The sequence below is a fragment of the Cervus elaphus genome, chromosome 9, assembly GCF_910594005.1.
Source record: "Cervus elaphus chromosome 9, mCerEla1.1, whole genome shotgun sequence".
NCBI lineage: Eukaryota > Metazoa > Chordata > Mammalia > Artiodactyla > Cervidae > Cervus > Cervus elaphus.
Genome location: NC_057823.1, coordinates 12,784,424 through 12,809,254, shown reverse-complemented (window position 1 = coordinate 12,809,254; position 24,831 = coordinate 12,784,424). Strand labels below are relative to the sequence as shown.

At 38.8% G+C, this 24,831-nt stretch overlaps 1 protein-coding gene and 1 pseudogene across 1 annotated transcript; both read left to right on the top strand.

The window, feature by feature from the left end:
* The first annotated feature begins 1,888 nt into the window (after window positions 1-1,888).
* LOC122699943 (olfactory receptor 7A10-like) lies at window positions 1,889-2,758 on the top strand. Its single transcript, XM_043912417.1, has 2 exons — window positions 1,889-2,236; window positions 2,522-2,758. Exons 1-2 carry the CDS (start codon window positions 1,889-1,891, stop codon window positions 2,756-2,758), a joined length of 585 nt encoding a protein of 194 aa, XP_043768352.1.
* A 16,034-nt stretch (window positions 2,759-18,792) lies between these two features.
* On the top strand, window positions 18,793-21,812 carry LOC122699941 (annotated as a pseudogene).
* The last annotated feature ends 3,019 nt before the right edge of the window (window positions 21,813-24,831 follow it).

Here is a 24,831-nt window from a genome sequence, read left to right as displayed (position 1 = left end):
TCAGGTTTCTCTGTCCATGGGGTTTTCCAGGCAAGAATACTGGAGTGGGTTGTCATTTCCACTTGCAGGAGATATTTCTGACCCAGGGATCAAACCCACATCTCCTGTGACTCCTGCATTGGCAGGCAGACTCTTTATCACTAAGCTACCAGGGAAGCTCTGCTGGGTTGTATGAGTTCCTTTTATAGTTTGAATATTAACTCCCTTCCAGATATCTTGTTTGAAAATATTTTTTCCATTTCCATATCTTTTTTTGGTCATGCTGTTAGTTTGTTTGTTTTTCTGCAGATGCTAGTTTGATATAGTGCCACTTGGTTATCTCTTATTTTGATACTTTGTTGACATGTCAAATCCAGAATAAATATTTCCAAGATCTATGCGAAGAAATCATTTCCATATGTTTTCCCCTAGGATTTCAATGGTTTTAGGTCTACTTATGTCTTTAATTCATTTAGGAGGGATTTCTTTGACCACCATAAAGTAGTGGTCCAATATCATTCTGCTTTACATAGCTGGACAATTTTTCCAATATTACTTACAGAAGAAGCCATATTTTCCCTATTTTATATTAATGTGTTCTTTATCATAGATTAATTAACCATCTAAGTGTCATTTTATTAATGGGATCCCAATTCTGTTACATAGTTATGCGTGTCTGTTTTTATGCTAGTACCCTGCTGTTTTGATGACAGTAGCTTTGTAGTATACTTTTGAAAGCAGAAGGTGTGATGACTCTAGCTCTGTCCTTCTTTCTCAAGATTACCTTGGATATTTATGGTTTTGTGATTTCTTATGAATTTTAGAATTGTTTATCTGTTTCTGTGAGAAATGCCATTGAAATCTTGACAGGGATTGCATTGAATCTATAGATTTGCTTTGACTAATACAAACACTATAAGAAAAATATATATATTTTTTTCCAATCTACAAACATGGGATACTTTCCCTTTATTTGTATCTTCTTCAATTCCTATCAACAATGTCTTGTAATTTTCAGCATAGAGATACTTTACCTCCTTGGTTGAACTTATTCCAAAACATTTTGTTGTTTTTAATGCTATTGTAAGTACTACTGCTTTCTTTATTTCCTTTTAGATAATTTGTTGTTAGTATATACAGTTGCTACTTATTTTTATATGTCAATTTTGTATCCTGCATTTTAGTGAATTTTTTAATTAGCTGTAACATTTTTCACAGATTTTTTTTAGGATTGTATTATATGTATGTCATCTGCAAATAAAGACAATTTTACTTCTTATTTTCCAAATCTTATGTGTTTTATTTCTTTTTTGTACTTTAATGCTCTGACTAGGGACTTCTAGTACCATGTGGAATAGGACTGGTGAGAGAGGGTATCCTTGCTTCGCTCCTAATCATACAGGTAAAACTTTTATTTTTTTCACCATTTAGTATAAAGTTAGCTGTGGGTACATCACATGTGATGTTTTTATGCATGTTAGGTGTTTTTGCTTTTCATCTTCTTACACTCAAAGACCAGACAGTAATAGGAAAATTATCAGCAAACAATATGAATTTCAGAAATAAATGATAGAACTTCTCATTAAGGGTGGAACATAACATGGTGACAAAAAAGCCAAAAATGGGAAAATTTCCTTATCAGGGATAATAATAGGGAATCCCACAGAGGATTAGGTCCATACACAAAAGTATTGATATAAATTTTGTTACTGCAAAATGTAAACTAACCATTTCAATTTTGTGAGTGAAAGCCATTTGTGTAAAGATAGCTAATGTTATTTTTCTCCTTTCTTATTCTCAACTTCAACAAATGGAAGAAGAAAATCTCACAGTAGTTTCAGGATTTCTTCTTCTGGGATTTTCAAAGGAACAAGAATTGCAGTCCATCACATTCATGATTTTCTTCTCCATGTACCTAATCACTGTGTTTGGAAATCTGGCTATCATCCTAGCCACCATTTCTGACTCCCACCTCCACACACCTATGTACTTCTTCCTCTCCAACCTGTCCTTTGTAGACATCTGTGTTACCTCTACCACCATCCCAAAGATGCTGTGGAACATCCAGAACCAGGGCAAGCTGATAAGCTATGAAAGCTGCATTACTCAGATGTACTTTGTCATACTCTTTGTAGGGTTGGATGACTTTCTCCTAACAATGATGGCCTATGACCGCTTTGTGGCCATTTGTCACCCCCTGCACTACACAGTCATTATGAATCCATGGCTTTGTGGCATTATGCTCCTGGTCTCCTGGATCATCAGTGTCTTGCATTCCTTCTTACAAACCTTAATGGTTTTGCAGCTTTCCTTCTATACACATTTAGAAATCCCTCATTATTTCTGTGAACTTAATCAGTTGATTCAACATGCCTGCACTGATACCTTTCTTAATGACATAGTGATGTATTTTGCAGCCCCACTTCTGGGTGGTGGTCCCCTGGTTGGTATCATTTACTCATACTCAAAGATAGTGTCTTCCATTTGTAAAATCTCATCATCTCAGGGGAAGTATAAAGCATTTTCCACTTGTGCATCTCACCTTTCAATTGTCTCCTTATTCTATTGTACATGCTTAGGAGTGTACCTAAGCTCTGCTGTTACCCACAGCTCACACTCAAGTGCAACAGCCTCATTGATGTACACAGTGGTCACACCCATGCTGAACCCCTTCATATACAGTCTGAGAAATAAAGACATAAAGAGGGCTATGAAAAGATATGTGGGGATGACAGCTACACAGGGTGCAACTGTCCTGGAGTTGAACAAGGCCATATGAGTACAGGATTTATAATCTTGGAGCCAGAAGGTATAATTTCAGCAGTTTTACCTCTTATCATTTTCCTGCTCTCCCAAATTATTTTCTATTTCAAATCATAGGACTTTGGATTTCTTTAAAAACTCTTTTTCTCAGATAAAAAATATAATATCAAGCCTTATAGCAGAAAGTGAAGAAGAACTAAAGAGCTTCTTGATGAAATTGAAAGAGGAAAGTGAAAAAGTTGGCTTAGTTCAGAAAACCAAGATCATGGTATCCAGTCCCATCACTTCATGACAAATAGATGGGAAAACAATGAAATCAGTGACAGACTTTACTTTCTTGGGCTCTAAAATCACTGCAGATGGTGATTGCAGCCATGAAATCAAAAGATGCTTGCTCCTTGGAAGAACAGCTATGATCAACCTAGACAGCATATTGAAAAGCAGAGACATTACTTTGCCAACAAAGTGAGAGGGTAACACACAGGAAGGCCAGGGTCTCCAAAGAGACGAAATAGATTGCAAGTGTCAGACATTTTTTTATCTCTCTCTTAAGTGGCAGGAGGAAAAAAACTAGTGATGTATTTTTCCCCTTCTGTATACAAATTTAAAAAGAGGTTTCTCTTAAAATACTATGTTGCCATAATGACACCTGGTTCCACCTGAACTTAACTTTTCTCAAATCTTGAGCTAACCAATGCATTTTTCTTATGGAAATGCTTGTCTTAAGCTATGTTAATGTACGATGCATTTATCCCAAACTCGATCTTCAAGTCGGTTCCACCTAAAGGCTCAGAACTGATTTGACAAACCAGTATGTTATCCTCATACATTGTTCTCCTAATCCATGTAAACGGAACTATTTGTACTGTAATCTGCCATTCTACAAGATTCAAGTCAATAATTTTATGGCCCAGGATGACTCACCTGGTGCCAAGATTATCTCAAAATGCATCTTGTGGGTGAGGGGCCTGGTGCCATTCTCTGAGTTTTTAGGCATTCCTCTTTCATTAACAGACTGCTAGTAACTATATAACATCCAGCTAAAAACTAGCAGGCGGGTATTCTTTCTGCCCCCTTCTGATGTCTATGTCAGAAGCTTTCTCTATCTCTTTTATACTTGAATAAAACTTTATTACACAAAAGCTCTGAGTGATCAAGCCTCATCTCTGGCCCCAGATTGAATTCTTCTCCTCCGGAGGCCTAGAATCCCAGCGTCTTTCGTGGTTCAGCAACAACCTTTCAAAAGGTCCATCTAGTCAAAGCTATGGTTTTCCCAGTACGCATGTATGGATATGAGAGTTGGACTGTAAAGAAAGCTGAGGGCCGAAGAACTGATGCCTTTGAATTGTGGTTTGGAGAAGACTGTTGAGAGTCTCTTGGACTGCAAGGAGATCCAACCAGTCCATCTTAAAGAAGATCAGTCCTGGGTGTTCATTGGAAGGACTGATGCTGAAGCTGAAACTCCAGTACTTTGGCCACCTGATGCAAAGAACTGACTCATTGGATAAGACCCTGATGCTGGGAAATACTGAAGGCAGGAGGAGAAGGGGACAATAGAGGATAAGATGATTGGATGGCATCACTGGCTCAATGGGCATGAGTTTGTATTGACCCCAGGAGTTGGTGATGGGCAGGGAAGCCTGGCATGCTGAAGTCCATGGGGTTGCAAAGAGTCAGACACAATTGAGTGACTGAACTGCCTGAAGCCATGCTTTGTTTTGCTTTTTTAGTAAAAGATTAGTCATGAGTTGTACACTCCCTTGGAAAGAAATACACTCAGACACAATCACATTTATATGTTTATACAAGATTTAGAGGAAGATCTCAGACAGTTTTTTCCTTTTGGGGCCATCATTTTTCTGTATCTCTATATTAATTTATAGGTACTTGACTCTAATCTATATTGTGTTTTATATCCAGTCACTGACTTTTAGTCTCCTCACTAGGATCCTATTCTCTTATTCAATTACATGTCCACAATGCCTGCCATGGCCATTGGCAAGAAATAGGTCATTAGGTTATGTGTCTCCATGTGGAGTATTTATTCAGCACAACTTAGAATAAACAAATTAACTTAATATGTACTTGGAGTCATTGTTGCTATTCAGTCACCTAGTCATGTCTGACTCTTTGTGACCCCATGGACTGCAGCATGCCAGGCTTCCCTGTCCCTCACCATCTGCCAGAGTTTGCCCAAGTTCATGCCCATTGAGTCGATGATGCCATCCAACCATCTCACCCTCTGTTGCCCTCTTCTCCTTCTCCCTTCCCAGCATCAGGGTCTTTTCCAATGAGTCAGCTCCCTTGCATCAGGTGGCCAAATGATTGGAGCTTTAGCTTCAGCATCAATCCTTCCAATGAATATTCAGGATTGATTTCCTTTAGGTTTGACTGTTTTGATCTCCTTGCTGTCCAAGGGACTCTCAAGAGTCTTCTCCAGCATCACAGTTCTTTGACACTCTACCTTTTTTCTGGTCCAGCTCTCACATCCATACATGACTACTGGAGAGACCAGCCTTGACTATATGGACCTTTTTTGGCAAAGTGACGTCTTTGTTTTTCCACATGTGTCTAGGTTTGTCATAGCTTTCCTGCAAAGAAATGATTGTCTTCTAGTTTTATGGCTGCAGTCACCATCCACAGTGATTTCAGAGCCCAAGAAGAGGAAATCTGTCCCTGCTTCCACCTTTTCCCATTCTATTCACCATGAAGTAATGGGACCAGTTGCCATGATCTGTTTTTTTTTTTTCCCCAATATTAAGTCATAGGTGACCCTAAATATGACAAAGCAAAATTTAAAATTATACATTATATGCAAAATATTTGCTTTTCAAGTTGTAAATCTACTCATTGACATATGGAAGATTTGTGTTTATCTTTTAGAGGGTTTATATAATGGAGTGAAGGACTTGGAGTGTTTCATGTATTTCAATGAGATTGATGATCTTCCTAAACCTGTTTGAAAATGTCCAGTGCTGCCCACCTATATAAATCCTTCCATTTCTATAGATGATACGCCTCAATCTTTTCTAAGTTGCAGCATCATCTCTAAAGGAGTAGTGGACTAACATATTATTCATTCCATGTCTACTTGCAGAATGAACAAGATGTTAATCTTCATGAGAAGTTATGACTCACAGGAGAGTTTGAATTCCTTTCCAATCATGTGATTCAGGGACAGCAGATTTTCTGCATGAAAATACAACTCCTTCTCACCTGTCCAAGTTCCCTGGAACAGAACCTCACATTTTAGTAGAGTTGTCTGAAATAAACTGTATCAGAGTTATCATGAACAGTGTCCTCAAATATCAGAACAGAGATCACTGACGTAAGAAGCAGTGAACTCTTAGGACTGTCCTCAGTTCAGATGACTTTGTTGTATCAGTTAACTATTGTTGTATAATAGGTCTTCAGAAAAGCAAGTGGTTTAATTGAATGCCTTTATTATTAAAAGAGGCTACACGATGTGGAGTTGTTCTGAACTCTACTGGGTTCCTTATGAGAGTGGAGTCAGCTGTCAGGCTCTGCAGTGGGTTTCTTAAAATCCTAACCTTAAAAGCCTTAGCTCATCCATGTCCCGTGTGTGTCTATAGTGCCTTTTGGTCTTGAATCAATTTATGGTCTGTTTACTTCATTTCTATTATTAAAGTTCTATTTACAGAAAAAAAAAGCCATATTTAGCATATAAATTACTTTGACTTCAATGCACTGATCCTATATGTATGTGACATTTTACTTTTTTCATGGTTAGAAAACATACCTTTCTCTCATTTTAAGGGTGAATCAGCTACTTTTGTGCTTTCTAGGTCCTACTTCAACCAAGAGATTTTTTTCGTTTAAAGAATTCCAATTAAATAGATAAATTAATTTACAAAAAAATAAAGAATTCATTGGCATATAATGAACATAATAAATTGCACCCACTAAGTGTAAATTTTGATGAAGTAAAGAAACTTTACAGAATCAAGAGGGCATACTGCAGTTTTGCATTTGTATATATTAATAATTCAAGAAAATACAAAATACACATTAAGGGTTTTGTATGTAATTAGTAAAAATTTAGTTTCCATAAACTTCAATTTTCTTATTTCTGAAAGTGCATGCATGCTAAATTGCTTCAGTTGTGTCTGGTTCTTTGCAACCCCATAGACTGTAGCCTGCCAGGTTCCTCTGGCAGGATTTCCCAGGTAAGAATACTGGAGCGGGTTGCCATTCCCTTCTCCAAGGAATATTTCTGACCCATGCCTCCTGCACTGGCAGGTGGATTCTTTACTACTGAGCCGTCTGGGAAGCCTATATTTATGAAGGTACTGTGGGATTAAAAAAAAAATTCAGAGAGATGTATGGTGAGTTTAAAAAGTGTGTGGAAATATATCATTAAATTCAAAGAAAACATTCATGGGAGTGGTCTGTGTATGTGCATTTGTACACATTCTTCTTTCAAATAAGCACAAACACGTTTATGTACAAATGCACAGACAACTATGATCTCTTCTTTTATGGTGAAAGAGAATTTGAGAGGAAGTTGGATAGGATAGAAATCAAAGCATGAATGTTTGAATTAACATGAACTGTTAAGTATAGAAATTCAGAAACAGAATTAAAATAGAATTGGTGACCTTAATTTTCATAGTAAATTATTTTCCTATATTTATTCCTCAAAGGCCTCAGAATCAGACCATCAGACTCACACTTACATTTATGAAAAGGCCATTTACTTGGCCAGCTAAAGTGGGTAGCCTGTCTCCAGAAGTACTTTAAACTTTGTCTTTTATTAAGATGGAATTTCAAGGTAACATATCCTCACCCAAGGTAAGCTAAACAAATGAAATGAGAGGCTTAAACTTAGTTGACTGAGACAAAAGTTTATTTAATATATAATTAAGTTTATATATTATATAATATATTTATATAATATATAAACTAACATATTATAAGGGTTTTGGGATTTGTAGGTAGACATCTTTTGGAAGTTCTTATTTTGTTTACTGGCTTCCCAAGTGGCTTAGTGGTAAAAAATTCACCTGCCAATACAGGAGATGCAAGAGATGCAGGTTTGATTCCTGGGTCAGGAAGATCCCCTGAAGGAAGAAATAGCAATCCACTCCAGTATTCTTGCTTGGAAAATCCTATGGACATAGGAACCTGGCGGGTTACAGTCCATGGGGTCACAAAGAGTCTGATTCAACTGGGTACAATAACACATTCTGTTTACGACACAGTCTTTTCAGAAGTATACTAAATGAAGTCCCTTGAGGTTTGTAATAAATGTCATACACAGAATATATGGTAGCTTCTGAATTGGTTGAATATACTTTTCATTAAAGTCTTATATTAGCAAAATACATGGTGAAGAAAAATTTAACTACACCTGACTCTTAACACATGACCACAGTCTTGCAACTCAGACAGTGGTCCATAGATTAGGACCTGCAGCATCAATATCACCCAGGAGCTTGTTAGAAACACAGTTTCTGGGCTCACAGGAGACATACTGAATCAGCATTTATATATGAACTAGCATCACTAGTTCCCTAGTTTACTAGTGACTCCTGTGCACATCAAAAAGTTGAAGTGTTGGTCCAAAATTGATATTCTTACCATTTATATTTGTGTTCGATGATTATTTGTTGGTGTTTATTCTCTGCATTGCCAGTGTTACCAGCCCGTCCCTCCAGACAATGTCAAATATCCTTAGGAGGAAAATCATACATGGATGATAAACACTGCTACAGAGTTTGAGAACTGAAAGCATCCTGACAGATTTCCAATCAAAACTCCATTTGTTACTCTGACTATAACATGAGCAGATCACTAAACCCCTCTAAACCCCACTCTTGCATGAAGAACAGAGATCATAATTGTAAGTGTTTATAGACAATAGGACTTCCCCAGTGGCTCAGTGGGTAAAGAATCAGCTTGCAATGCAGGAGATACAGGAGATACATCTTCTATCCCTGGATCAGGAAGATCCCCTGAAGGAGAAAATGGCAACCCATTCCAGTACTCTTGCCTGATAAATCCTATGGAGAGGAGCCTGGCAGGCTACAGTCCATAGTGTTACAAAAGAGTCAGACACGACTAAATGACTAAGCATGCATAAACAAGACTTTTCAAAACAATTAGACAATACATATAAAGTGCTAATGCCTAAATATATCTCTTGTAATTAACAAACTTTTAATACTGAAGTTTTAAGTAACACTTCTACTGCTATATAAATATGAAATCCCTCATTATTTGGCAAAAGTGTCGCAAAGCTAAGGACTATATTATAAAAGTTTTATGTCATAGAAAAAAATGTATCCCTTTTGTTGAGGAGGAAAAAAAAATCAACCTTCTAGAAATATCAGGAGTTTTATCCCCATCACAAGTCAGGACTTTGAAAGTCCAAGAAACTTAAGCAAGATGACTTGCTCAATATTATACACTGGATAAAACAACTTAAGGTTAGACCTCTGGAAGTCAGGAGAATTATTAGATAAGGAATAATAAAAACTGAATTCACCTGGCTTATAGCCCAGTCACATAGGGACAGAGATCCAACAAGGAAATTATTCTTTCTGTTCAGACCAGTGTCCGGCAAGAAGCCCAATTATTTAGAAGCATTTGTGGCAAGAGAGAAATGTGCTAATAAGCAGACAGGGTGTTGTATATAGTCCCCTGCTGCATCCCTCAGGATGGACAGGATGTGGTTGCCACCTTTGGAGTCCTAAGTCTGGCTGAGTCACTGAAGCTTGACTTCTTTCTGCTCTTGTCTGGGAACAGAGTTCCCATCTCCATCATCTCTCACACAGAGGAGGATTTTCATTTCCAAGTGGAGATCTTCTCGGAGACCCCACCCAGGTGAGCTCTAGAGCCCTGTAGGTGTTTCAGGAGAAGATAGAGAGAGTGAAAGCCAGGGATATTTACCTGAGGTCACATAAGGCCAGTTCAGCCTAATCTGGAACCTAGAGTTTGCTGTAATGATTAACAAATATGTGTTCATTTATAATGCTAAAAAGAGATGTTAAAATTGAACTCAGCAATGCAGGGGTTAATGTCAAAAATTAAATAATATAATGGAAACCCAATTAGTCAGAGGAATGAGAGGCTTTCAGTAAAGGTAGAACATGAGACCAAGGGTCTTGGCAGTTGAACAGAGTAGAGAAGTAAGGTATCAGTTGTGGAGGGATATTCAGTAACATGAGGGCATTTCTTTTTATGTTCCATTTAAAGAGAAAGAATCAGAGGAAAGAATGCTAGCAATTACATCCTTGAAATGGCAATATATGAGAGAGATACATCACAGTGCCTCTTTTAATTGAGTATTCAAGTGAAAATATTTTTTATATATTATGTGGGGAAGGGTATGCAAACGAGCTTACTTTGCATGGCAACACACTCCAGTATTCTTGCCTGGGAAATCCGGTGGACAGAAGAGCCTGACATGGGGTCACAAAAGATTCAGACACGACTCAATGACTAAACAAGTGGGCCCTAGAACCAATTACCCAGTACTAAAGGGCAACTGGACATATCTCTTTTTCACATCTCTATTATTCCTTATTGTTACTTTTGACCTTTTGTAATTAGTTCTATTTCTAAAACTTGCATCACTTTCAGTTAACTATTGGAAAGCATTCTTTATGTGTGTGTGTTAGTTGCTCAGTCATGTCAGACTGTTTCTGACCCTATGGACTATAGCCTGCCAGGCTCCTCTCTCCATGAAATTCTCCAGGCAAGAGTACTGCAGTGGGTAGCTCTTCCCTTCTCCAGGGGAATCTTCCTGACCCAGTGATCAAATCCAGATCTCCTGCATTGTGGGCAGATTCTTTACCATCTGAGTTATCAGGAAGCCCTTGGAAAGCATTCTTTACATTTGACTAGAGATCAGCTTTCCTCACTGCAATCATATTCATTGCCGGGAGCCAGCACATGAGATCCCACCCATGACAAGGTCATGAGGGAGAAAACCTGACGGGCAAGGCGGATCAGGTTTTCAGGGATTCTGAAAAGCTGCCCCCGGCACTCACCTTAAAGATGATATCTGTCTTTCTGATGCTTGCTTCAATACAATACTCCCTAATTTCTGTGACACAGGCAGAAGGCCTTCCCCGATCTCTCTCCAAACAGAATCAACTTAGAACTTTAATCAATATGTCGCCAAAGGACGGGGGTATCCTATAAGATTATCCAGGATGAAAGGAGTGTTTCAATTTAGACCCCTTTGCTGGCTTTCTAGCTTGCTTGGCAAATGCCTACTAATGCACATGGCTGCTCACAACACCTTAATCATAAACAGCATAAAGAACCTGATCACATAAAGGCCCTAATAGGTACAGAGCCCTTCGGGGGTGAGGAAGCCCTATTAGAGAACATAAAAATATTATTCTAAAAGTGGTTATAGTTAAAGATTTAGAAAAATAAGAGTTTGGAATTGTTAATTTTAACCAGGAATGCTAAACAGGGGCTGCCTCACCGGAGCTGCAGAGTCTTTGTGTGGTAAACCTTGTAGATAAATTTAACTGATAACTTCTGCAAAAGGACTGACCTTTGTGTTCATTAACGGAAAACAGCTTTGCATTCACCTAGGTCATAAAATGTCAATAGGCCCTAAGGCCAGAAGATAATGTACAAGACCCTCATAAACAAAGAAGTACACAGAAAACACCCTGGTTTCGTGAAGAACAAGCTGATGTAATGTTAAACTATCTTCCCCTTAGAAATGTACTAATTTAGGGTATAAAAGCCACGGTAAAAAATAAAGCATTGCCAGACTCTGCCAGACCCTGCAAACACCCCCGTCTGGTCATTCTCTTCTCTCTCTCTTTCTCTCTCTCTCCCTCGCAGACTTGGCCCTATCAAGGCTGGTCTCACGTGTCTTCTCTCTCTCTCTCGCCGACGCCGTTCATCCTGGGGGTACCCCCTGGATCCTGCCGAGGCTGGACCCCGGCAATTCATTATCTACATATCATATAAGATAAAATTAAAACTTAAGATACTCTTTAGTGTTCACATTTTAAAGTACTTTCATACATGTATATTTTAAAAATTCCTGCCTCTAGCAGTCTAATATAAGTTAGTGACCCCTCTTGATGTTGTTACATTCAATATTCTTTCAGAAGTTAACTTTGGATTTCTTTCAATCTTGTTTCACACAGCTGTTTTGAACTACTGTACTTAATCTAATTGCATTTTCACCTCCATTCTATTATCCAAAAGTCTTTGTTTCTTTGAAAACTCTTCTATGTTATGCACACATATAAATTCACATGTTTTTTAAATTTTGTATTTTATATTGCAGTATGGTTGATTAACAATGCTTTGTTAGTTTCAGGGATACAGCAAAGTGATTCAGTTATAGATACATACATATACATATACATGCATATACATACATATACATATAGATACATATACATGGATCTATTCTTTTTCAAATTTTTTCCCTATTTAGGTTGTTACATAATATTGAACAGATTTGTCTGTGTTATATAGTGGGTCCTTGTTGGTTATCCTTATTTTTACAACTGAAACAGACTCATAGAGAACCAACTTATGGTTACCAATGGGGTAGGGTGGAGGGGAGGTATAGTTAAGGAGTTTGAGCCTGACCTGTACACATTCACACATTTTTAATTCAAATATATGAAAGAAAATCTACACACAACAAATATGCTCTATTTTTTAACATGATCTTTTTTAGTTTTTCTCCTCCATTTTTACTCAATACTACCTTACAGATGATCTTCTAAACATCTAGCACAGTGATTCATTATTTCAATGCCTGAAAAATAGTTCCTATTCAGGCTGTATGAATTGCACTTTTTGATGGCTTTTCATATTTTTTCATTAAATTATTATTTTTTATTAACTTGTATCAGTGCTACAGACTGCTTTCAGGACAGTTAAGTTAGAACTATTGTTTCCCAACAGAAGGCAATTGTATGCCCAGGGAACCTGAACCATGTCTGGAGACATTTTTAGCTGCCACATTGCAGAAGGATGGGTGGAAATACGGATGCTGCTAAACATCTACAGAGCATAGGAGAGACGTCACCACAGAGAAGGATCTGGTCCAAAATAGTGACAGAGCCAAGACTGAGAAACACCGAATTAAGGCATATCTGGGTTTTTAATACTTTTAAATATGTTCAGAATATTTCTCCAAGATATTGTAACACTTTGCAATTCTACTAGAAAAAATTACAGAATACTGCATTCATTACCTGTTTATAATTTCCAATTCCAATCTATGTGGCAGCTCTATAAGCTCCGCCCCCCCACCCCAGGAATAATGGATTTGAAAGAAACTTCTTGTTTCTCAGACTATTACAGAGTGGGAGCAAGTACGCATATATTTGGTCACTATGTTCCTTTGCTTATATGAAGTCGCTCAGTCGTGTCTGACTCTTTGAGACCCTATGGACTGTAGCCTACCAGGATCTTCAGTCCATGAGATTTTCCAGGCAAGAATACTGGAGTGGGTTGCCATTTCCTTCTCCAGAGCATCTTCCCGACCCAGGGATCGAATCCAGGCCTCCCACATTGTTGGCAGACACTTTACCGTCTGAGCTACCAGGGAAGCCCATTGCAGGTATATCATATGCTCTTTTTCTGTTAAAATGATTTTTTTTACAGACAATTGTTTTTCTATTGACTTTTGGTTAGGTATTTTGGGCCATAAAATATTCTACTTTTATGGTGTTAAATATGTATATCTTCTTACTTCTAAAGTTCTTTCCTTATTTATGATGGTTGGGCCTCTATAGATGTTATGTTTAGGTTTCAAGATTTATGCCTAAAACATAATAGTTACTCTTAACCTGAGGGTTTAAGCCCTCTGATTTTTTGTTAGATGTGTGACACAGGGAACCACTTCACTCTCTTTCACATTTTCAGAGCTTTATGCCAGCTTTTATTCAACAATCCAGCCTGTTCCAAATGAAATACAAGCTTGTCATATATTAAATGCCCATGTATACTGAGACATAAGTCCTGACATTCAACAAACAATAAAAAAGCATCTGCCTCCTGCATTAGGAGATGGGTTCTTTACCACTAGGTGTCATCTGGGGAAAAAAAAAAAAAAGCATTTGCCAGACAGAAATTTCCAGAATCTTTATATGTTACACTCTTACATGTCAAGGTCTTTGGTAATTTAATTATTATTGATGTGTTAACATACTTACACTGTGTAATATGTTTCAGTTAGTTTTCAGTGCTCAATACAATTTTGTTTAATTCAGTTGTTTGAAAACCATGCCATTTAACCTAACTGTCCTCTGTCTCACTTTTTTACTTTATAACATCTTGTTTTCTTAATTGAATTTCTATATAAGTGCACATATGTTTACATATCTTTATGGAAATGTAAAAGTGACCAAAGCAGGTAAAGTCCTTGCTTCTTTGCTAATTGCATCATAATGGGAAAGGCAGAGTTCATGAAATAAAGGTGAGTATGATGTAATAACCTGAGCTAAATTGCACAAAGAAAAATAATTGGATAAGAGGGTGTATTGTAATGGGGTGCTCAGGATTTTATACAGTGTGTTCTGAATATTGGAGAAGCAACAAAACCATGAACAGTTATGTCCACTGACTTGGCAAAAAAGATATCAAAACCCAAAGTCTGAGAATAACAAAAAAGAAGATGCCACTTAAGAAAAGTGACAAATGAACTTGCTTCGTGCTCTATTGGATGACAAAAAGACAAAATCATCAAATAAATATGGAATCAGTTCAGTTCAGTTGTTCAGTCATGTCTGACTCTTTGAGACCCTATGGACTGCAGCATGCCAGGCTTCTCTGTCTATCACCAACTCCTGAAGCTTATTCAAACTCATGTCCGTCCAGTTGGTGATGCCATCCAACCATCTCATCCTCTGTCGTCCGCTTCTCCTCCTGCCTTCAATCTTTTCAAGCATCAGAGTCTTTTCCAAAGAGTCAGTTCTTCACATCAAGTGGCCAAAGATGTTTCAGCTTCAGCATCAGTCCCTCCAAGGAGTATTCAGGACATATTTCCCTTAGGATGGACTGGTTGGATCTCCTTGATGTCCAAGGGACTCTCAAGAGTCTTCTCCAACACCACAGTTCAAAGGCATGAATTCTTCACACCTCAGCTTTCTTTATAGTCCAATTCTCACATCCATACTTGACTACTGGGAAAATTGTACCTTTGACTAGACAGACCTTTGTTGGCAAAGTAATGTCTCTGCTTTTTAATATACAGTCTCTGTTGGTCATAACTTTTCATCCAAGGAGCAAGCGTCTTTTAATTTCATGGCTGTGATCACCATCTGCAGTGATTTTGGAGCCCCTCAAAATAAAGTTTGTCATTGTTTGCAGTGTTTCCCCATCTATTTCCCATCAGGTGATGGGACCAGATGCCATGATCTTAGTCTTCTGAATGTTGGTTCTAAGCCAACTTTTTCACTCTCCTCTTTCACTTTCATCAAAAGTCTCTTTAGTTCTTCTTCACTTTCTGCCATAAGGGTGGTGTCATTTGCATATCTGAGGTTACTGATATTTCTCCTGGAAATCTTGATTTCAACTGTGCTTCATCCTGCCTAGCAAATCTCATGATGTACTCTGCATATAAGTTAAATAAGCAGGGTGACAATATATACACAGCCTTGATGTACTCCTTTCCTGATGTGGAACCAGTCTGTTGTTCCATGTCCCATTCTAACTGTTGCTTCCTGACCTGCATACAGATTTATTAGGTAAGGTGGTCTGGTATTCCCATCTCTTCAAGAATTTTCCAGTTTGTTGTGATCCACATGGTCGAAGGCTTTGGTGTAGTCAATAAAGCAGAAGCAAATGTTTTTTTGGAACTCTCTTGCTTTTTTGATGATCCAGCGGATGTTGGCAATTTGATCTCTGGCTCCTCTGCCTTTTCTAAATCGAGCTTGAGCATCAGGACGTTCACGGTTCATGTACTGTTGAAGCTTGGCTTGGAGAATTTTGAGCATTATTTTGCTAGCGTGTGAGATGAGTGCAATTGTGTGGTAGTTTGAACATTCTTTGGCATTGCCTTTCTTTGGGGTTGGAATGAAAACGGACCTTTTCCAGTCCTGTGGCCACTGCTGAGTTTTCCAAATTTGTTGGCAAATTGAGTGCAGCACTTTCACAGCATCATCCTTTAGGATGTGGAATAGCTCAACTGGAGTTCCATCACTCCACTAGCTTTGTTTTTTTTTTTTATTATTATTATTATTTTTTTTTTCCAGTGGGTTTGTCATACATTGATATGAATCAGCCATGGATTTACATGTATTCCCAATCCCGATCCCTCCTCCCACCTCCCTCTCCACCCGATTCCTCTGGGTCTTCCCAGTGTACCAGGCCCGAGCACTTGTCTCATGCATCCCACCTGGGCTGGTGATCTGTTTCACCATAGATAGTATACATGCTGTTCTTTTGAAATATCCCACCCTCACCTTCTCCCACAGAGTTCAAAAGTCTGTTCTGTATTTCTGTGTCTCTTTTTCTGTTTTGCATATAGGGTTATCGTTATCACCTTTCTAAATTCCATATATATGTGTTAGTATGCTGTAATGTTCTTTATCTTTCTGGCTTACTTCACTCTGTATAATGGGCTCAGCTTCATCCATCTCATTAGGACTGGTTCAAATGAATTCTTTTTAATGGCTGAGTAATATTCCATGGTGTATATGTACCACAGCTTCCTTATCCATTCATCTGCTGATGGGCATCTAGGTTGCTTCCATGTCCTGGATATTATAAACAGTGCTGCGATGAACATTGGGGTGCACGTGTCTCTTTCAGATCTGGTTTCCTCAGTGTGTATGCCCAGAAGTGGGATTGCTGGGTCATATGGCAGTTCTATTTCCAGTTTTTTAAGAAATCTCCACACTGTTTTCCATAGCGGCTGTACTAGTTTGCAGTGATGTTTCCTAAGGTCCACTTGACTTTGCATTCCAGGATGTCTGGCTCTAAATGAGGGATCACACCATCGTGTTTATCTGGGTCATTAAGATCTTTTTTTTTTTTTTTTTAATAGTTCTTCTGTGTATTCTTACCACCTCTTCTTAATATCTTCTGCTTCTGGTAGGTTTCTACCATTTCTGTCCTTTATTGTGCCCATCTTTTCATGAAATATTCCCTTGGTATCTCTAATTTTCTTGAAGAGATCTCTAGTCTTTCCCTTTCTATTGTTTTCCTCTATTTCTTTGCATTGATCACTGAGGAAGGCTTTCTTATCTCTCCTTGCTATTCTTTGGAACTCTGCATTCAAATGGGCATAGCTTTCCTTTTCTCATTTGCCTTTTGTATCTTTTCTTATCTCAGCTTACAAGGCCTCCTCAGACAACCATTCTGCCTTTTTACATTTCTTTTTCTTGAGGATGATTTTTTCTCCGTCTCCTGTAGGTTGTCACGAACCTCCATCCATAGTTCTGCAGGCACTCTGTCTATCAGATCTAATCCCTTTAATCTATTTCTCACTTCCACTGTATGATCATAAGGGATTTTATTTAGGTCATACCTGAAAGGTCTAGTGGTTTTCCCTACTTTCTTCAATTTATGTGTGAATTTGGCAATAAGGAGTTCATGATCTGAGCCACAGTCAGCTCTTGGTCCTGTTTTTGATGACCATATAGAGCTTCTCCATCTTTGGCTGCAAAGATTATAATCTATCTGATTTTGCTATTTGACAATCTGGTGATGTTCACATGTAGAGTCTTCTCTTGTGTGTTGGCCAGTGTGTTCTCTTGGGAAAATTCTGTTAGCCGTTGACCTGTTTCATTTTGTACTCCAAGGCCAAATTTGCCTGTTACTCCAGGCATCTCTTGACTTCCTAATTTTGCATTCCAGTCCCCTATAATCAAAAGGGCATCCTTTCTGGGTGTTAGCTCTAGAAGGTCTTATAGGTCTTCATAGAACCATTCAACTTCAGCTTATTCAGCATTACTTTTGGGACATAGACTTGGATTACTGTGATATTGAATGGTTTGCTTTGGAAATGAACAGACATCAGTCTGTCGTTTTTGAGACTGCATCCAAGTACCGCATTTCGGACTCTTTTTTTTTTTTTTTTTTACTATGATGGCTACTCCGTTTCTTCTAAGGGATTCTTGCCCATGGTAGTAGATATAATGGTCATCTGAGTTAAATTCACCCATCCCGGTCCATGTTAGTTTGTTGATTCCTAAAATGTCAATGTTCACTCTTGCCATCTCCTGTTTGACCACTTCCAATTTGCCTTGATTCATGGACCTAACATTCCAGGTTCCTATGCAATATTGCTCTTTTTAGCATTTGACTTTACTTCCATCACCAGTCACATCCACAACTGTGTGTTGTTTTTGCTTTGGCTCCGTCTTTCCATTCCTTCTGGAGTGATTTCTCCCCTGATCTCCAGTAGTGTACAGGGCTACTATTCTGGGGAATTCATCTTTCAGTGTCCTATATTTTTGCCTTTTCATACTATTCATGGGGTTATCAAGGCAAGAGAACTGAAGTGATTTGCCATTCCCTTCTCCAGTGGACCACATTTTGTCAGAACTCTCCACCATGACTGGTCTGTCTGGGTGGCCCTACCCATCATTGCTCATAGTTTCATTGAGTTAGACAAGGCTGTGGTCCATGTGTTCAGATTGGTTAGTTTTCTGTGATTGTGGCTTTCATTCTGCTTGCCCTCTGATGGAGAAGGATAAGACGTTTATGGAAGTTTCCTGATGGGAGAGACTGACTGAGGCGGGAAACTGGGTCTTGTTCTAATGAGCAGGGCCATGCTCAGTAAAGGCTTCTCTTGTGGCTCAGCTGGTGAAGAATCCACCTGCAATGAGGGAGACCTGGTTTGATTCCTGGGATGGGAAGATCCCCTGGAGAAGGAAAAGGGTACCCACTTCAGTATTCTGGCCTGGATAATTCCATGGACTGCATAGTCTATGGGGTTGCAAAGAGTCGAACACACCTGAGCGACTTTCACTCACTCACTCACGTTCAGTAAATCTTTAATCCAATTTCCTGTTGATGGGTGGCACTGTATTCCTTCTCTTTTGTTTGACCTGAGTCCAAACTATGGTGGAGGTCATGAAGATAATGGCGACCTCCTTCAAAAGGTTCCATGCAGGCTCTGCTGCACTCAGTGCCCCCAAGCCACTGCCAACCCACGCCTCTGACGGAGACTTGTGGGCACTCACAGGCAAGTTAGGGTCAGTCTCTTGTGGGGTCACTGCTCCTTTCTTCTGGGTCCTGGTGCACACAAGGTTCTGTTTGTGCCCTCCAGGAGTCTGTTTCCCCAGTCCTGGGTAAGTTCTGGCAGCTCTACGGTGGGGTTAATGGAGACCTCCTCTAAGAGGGCTCTTGCCATACCCAGTTCTGCTGCACCTGGAGCCCCTGTCCCTGCAGCAGTCCACTGCTGATCCGTACCTCCACAGGAGACAGTCAAACACAGTTCTGGCTCAACCTCTGTGGGGTCTCTGAGTCCTGGTGTGCACAAGGTTTGTTTGAGCCCTCCAAGCATCTCTAGCTGGTATGGGGTTTGATTCCAAACATGATTTCACCCCTCCTACCATCTTACTGGGGCTTCTCCATTGCTTTGGACATGGAGTATCTTTCTTTGGTGGGATTCAACATCCTCCTGTCAACAGTTGTTCAGCAGGGAGTTGTAATCTTGAAGTTCTTGCAGGAGAAGAGATGTGTACATTCTTCTACTCCATCATTGAGTACTGGAAAATCAAGCTTTCTGATATCTGATATTTGAAATCCCCAAACCAAAATTAAATATATTTGATATAACCTTTTTATATGAGGAGAAGGGAATGGCAACCCACTCCAGTATTCTTGCCTGGAGAATTCTATGGACAGAGGAGGCTGGTGGGCTATAGTCCATGGGATCACAAAGAGTTGGACATAGCTGAGTGACTAACACACACAAAAATAAAACATTTATGGAGTGATGATTTAACCCTTTTAGTCATTTCTCTCTTGTTGATGTTCAATCTGTAAGAAGTTTTACACCATAAAGATATCACTAGTTTTTTCTTGGAAAAATTTATTTGTTTATTTATTTTACCTTTTATTATTTTTCCTGGGTAACAGTGGAATATAAATTGTGTGAACTTATAAACAGTGAGGAGTGTGAGAAGAACATAAGAGTAACTTCTACAAGGAGGCTACGGTGTGCTCTGTGTGTGTGTGTGTGTGTATGCCTTGTGGACTGAGAATTATTCTCAGACAGGGGTACATGAGCTCATGTATTCCAAAGTCATTCTTAGAATACAATCAACTGATGATACTAAGGAGATCTGTTTCAATTCAAAGAATTAAAAAGTGCAAAGGGTAGATCGTGTGGTTGAGAGACACCCTGTGTCTTAAATTTTAAGCAGCAGTGAGGCCCCTTGTTCTTTAAAAATGCACTAACTCCATCATCCACCAGTCTCCCTCTCACTTACCCTTCTTCCCTCATTGACTTCTATTTTTGGATTTCAGCATCTGAAAGAAGCATCCTCCTCAGAGCCTTTGCAGTGACTGTTGCTTCTGCCAGGCATACACTTTCCCAGATTTGCTCCAATTCCTGCTTCCTCTGCCTTGAGGTCTCTGTTCACTTGTCACTTTATTTGACCTCTTGCCACAACATCCAGTAAAACATGACACCACATAGCTACTCCCTGCTTTATATCTGCATGGTTGCTTCATAGCTCCAGTCACATATGATTTGGAGCTATGAAGCATGCCTATATAATGCTATATAATTCTTATATTCACTTATGTACCTTCACAATTATTAGATTGTAGCGTGTTGTCTTTCAGCAACAGTGCCTTAGTGATAGTCTACACTGAATATATATATATATATATATATAATATATATATATATATAATATATATGTATGTGTGTGTGTGTTTCTGTATTTCTCAAATATATGAGAGAATTTCTCATTTAAACTATTGACTTTATATTCTCATGACTGAAATGCACATTTGGGTATAAAAATTCCTAATCACGGATAAAATGGAGATTGCTTGCAAGAGAATTTTGTGTATGGGCACTAAATATTGGAAATATTTCTTCATTGTAAAGTAAGAATTATAATATTTCAGCTACATTTTAATGCTCATTTCTGTAAAATTGATCAGGTTTTCCCTTTTTCCTGTAGTCACCTCCACCACATAGATCCAGCAAATAATAAACAAATTTCAGAATTTCTTCTCCTGGAATTTTCTGAAGATCCAGAACTGCAGCGCCTCATATTTGGACTTTTCCTGTCCATGTACCTGATCACTGTGTTTGGAAACCTGCCCATCATCTTGGCCATCACTTTGGACACCCACGTCCACACCCCCATGTACTTCTTCCTCTCCAACCTGTCCTTTTGTAGACATCTGCTTCACTTCTACCACCATCCCAAAGATGCTGTGGAACATACAGACACAGAGCAAAGATAATACCTATGAAGACTGCATCATCCAGATGTATTTTTTCACGCTTTTTGCATGTTTGGATGACTTTCTCCTGACAGTCATGGCTTATGACTCGTTTGTGGCCGTCTGCCACCCCTTGTGCTATACAGTAATTCCTGGCTTTGGGAAAGCTGGTTCTGGTGTCGCGGGTCATGAGTGTCCTTCATTCCCTGTTGGAAAACTTAATGTTATTGTGACTTTCCTTCTGTACAGCCTTGGAAATCCCTCACTTCTTCTGTGAACTCAAACAAATGGTCCAATCTGCTTGTTCTGACAACTTTCTTAATAGTATGGTGATGTATTTTGCCACTGGGCTGCTGGGTGATATTTCAGTGGTTGGTATCCTTTACTGTTACTCAAAAGTAGTTTCCTCTGTACTTGGAATCTCATCGGCTCAGGGGAAGTATAAAGCATTCTCCACCTGTGCATCTCACCTCTCAGTTGTCTCCTTATTTTATTGTACGAGTCTAGGAGGGTACTTTAACCCTGTTGCTACCCACAGCTCACATTCAAGTGCAACAGCCTCTGTGATGTACACTGTGGTCACACCCATGCTGAACCCCTTCATCTACAGTCCAAGGAAAAAAGACATAGAGGGGGCTCTGAAAAGTTTATTTGGAAAGAGAATTTTAAAAGGGACATTTTTCTTAGGGTGAAGAAGTGTCATGATTGCAGTGATCAGACTCTCAGACTAAGAATTTATAACACTTTGATGAGGCTCTGTGTATAGAACTTACTCCTTTTTTGTCTTTTTGGAAGTTTTTATTTCAACTTCTTTATTCAAATTAAGTAACTCACTTTATTAAGCTTTCTGGTCCTGGATAGCCTACCATATCCCTTTGTTGCTTTTTTACTTTACAGAATGTGTTGTTGACCTTGCATTAGAAATATTTAAAAATTTCATTTACCTAATGAGACAAAGTATATTTTTAAAGAATATTTTCATCTCAAAATCATACTCAATAATTTATCTTTTGTTTTACATAAAAGAAATTCCATGAGCATTTCTATTACTATGGGGAAAATACACATGGAAACTAACATTGTCTATAAAATCTGTAGTAGAAGTAAATCATATGACTTTACTAAAGTCATTGATTAACTCTAGTAATTTTCAGCAGGGTAAGGAAGGTGTAGGACTATCTGAGAATGTAACATTGATATATATATATATATATATATACATACACACACACATACTACCACTTGTAACATAGATAGCTAATGGGAAGCTGCTATATAATACAGGAAACCCAGCCACTCATTCTGAGACTACCTAGAGGGATGGGAGGGGAGTCTCAAGAGGGAGGGAATATATATGTATACACACACACACACACACACACACACACTTATGGCTCATTCGCAGGGCTTCTCAGATGTCACTAGTGGTAAAGATCCTGTCTGCCAATGCAGGAGGCATGAGAGATGCAAGTTCGATCCCTGGGTCTGAAAGATCCCCTGAAGGAGACCATGGCAACCCACTCAAATATTCTTGCCTGGAGAATCCCATGGACAGTGTAGCCTGGTGGGCTCCAGTCCATAGGGTCACAAAGAGTTAGACATGATTGAAGCAACTTAGCACCCACCCACCCACTCACACACACACGGCTGATTCACATTGTATTGTTGTATGCCAGAAACCAACACAACATTGTAAGATTATCCTCCAATTAAAAATTTTAAGAACGTGACAGCTCCCAAGGAAAAAAAAATATTTTTGCAAAAAAAAAGAAAAAAGAAGTGAATCTAAAGCCATATCAATCCTATGTATATCACTATCTTAGCTGCTCTTCTGGATAATGTATACTTTAGCACATACCGTGCTTTATAGGTGATCATTTGGATTTATTCCTCTCATTGAAATCTTATTCTCTTATTCAGCTCTCTGTTCATGGTGCAAACCATAGTCCTTATGAAAAAACAATCATTAAATACATGATGCCAAAAGTTTTCTTCATTGAAATAAAACTTTATCTTTCTGGCTTACTTCAGTCTGTATAATGGGCTCCAGTTTCATCCATTTCATTAGAGCTGATCAAATGAATTCTTTTTAATGGCTGAGTAATATTCCATGGTGTATATGTACCACAGCTTCCTTATCCATTCGTCTGCTGATGGGCATCTAGGTTGCTTCCATGTCCTGGCTATTATAAACAGTGCTGTGATGAACATTGGGGTGCACGTGTCTCTTTCAGATCTGGTTTCCTCAGTGTGTATGCCCAGAAGTGGGATTGCTGGGTCATATGGCAGTTCTATTTCCAGTTTTTTAAGAAATCTCCACACTGTTTTCCAGAGTGGCTGTACTAGTTTGCATTCCCACCAACAGTGTAAGAGGGTTCCCTTTTCTCCACACCCTCTCCAGCATTTATTGCTTGTAGACTTGGATAGCAGCCATCCTGACTGGTGTGTAATGGTACCTCGTTGTGGTTTTGATTTGCATTTCTCTGATAATGAGTGATGTTGAGCATCTTTTCATGTGTTTGTTAGCCATCTGTATGTCTTCTTTGGAGAAATGTCTGTTTAGTTCTTTGGCCCATTTTTTGATTGGGTCATTTATTTTTCCGGAATGGAGCTGCTTGTATATTTTTGAGATTAATGCTTTGTTGCTTCATTTGCTATTATTTTCTCCCATTCTGAGGGCTGTCTTTTCACCTTGCTTATAGTTTCCTTTGTTGTGCAAAAGCTTTTAAGTTTAATTAGGTCCCATTTGTGTATTTTTGCTTTTATTTCCAATATTCTGGGAGGTGAGTCATAGAGGATCCTGCTGTGATTTATGTTGGAGAGTGTTTTGCCTATGTCCTTCTCTAGGAGTTTTATAGTTTCTGGATGGATGAAACTGGAGCCCATTATAGAGTGAAGTAAGCCAGAAAGATAAAGACCAATACAGTGTTCTAATGCATATATATGGAATTTAAAAAGATGGTAATGATAACCCAATAGGCAAAACAGAAAAGAGACACAGATGTACAGAACAGACTTTTAGACTCTGTGGGAGAAGGCGAGGGTGGGATGTTCTGAGAGAATAGCACTGAAACAAGTATACTATCAAGGGTGAAACAGATCACCAGCCCAGGTTGGATGCATGAGACAAGTGTTCAGGGCTGGTGCACTGGGAAGACCCAGGGGGATGGGATGGGGAGGGAGGCGGGAGGGGGGATCGGGATGGGGAACACATGTAAATCCATGGCTGATTCATGTCAATGTATGGCAAAAACCACTACAATATTGTAAAGTAATTAGTCTCTGACTAATAAAAATAAATGAAAAAGAAAATTAAAAAAAATAAATTGAATAAAAGATCATTAGAAAAGGAGTAGAAGGAGCTTGATAGCAAAAATTAAGTGTAAATAAATAAATATTTTATTGGTTTAAAAAAAAAGAAATAGAACTTTAAATAAACAGAGAAGCCGGCAGGCATGTGTGCTAAGTCACCTGAGTCATGTCTGACTCTTTTCGACCCTATGGACTGTAGCCCTCGAGGCTCCTCTGTTAATGGGATTCTCCAGGCAAGAGTACTGGAGTGGGTTGCCATGCCCTTCTTCAGGTGATCTGGTTGAACCAGAAGAGCCATAATTGACCTTAAATTTATTGGAGCAAAGTTTTAAATTATGTAGTGCATTATTATGTAACAATATTTCTTTTTCACGTTGGTTATCTACTCATCGGAGTGTG

Coding starts and splice junctions, on each gene's coding strand:
- LOC122699943 (XM_043912417.1), top strand. CDS start 1,889: ATGTACCTAATCACTGTGTTTGGAAATCTGGCTATCATCCTAGCCACC. Junction 2,237..2,521: donor TTATGCTCCTGGTCTCCTGG/ATCATCAGTGTC, acceptor TGTGCATCTCAC/CTTTCAATTGTCTCCTTATT.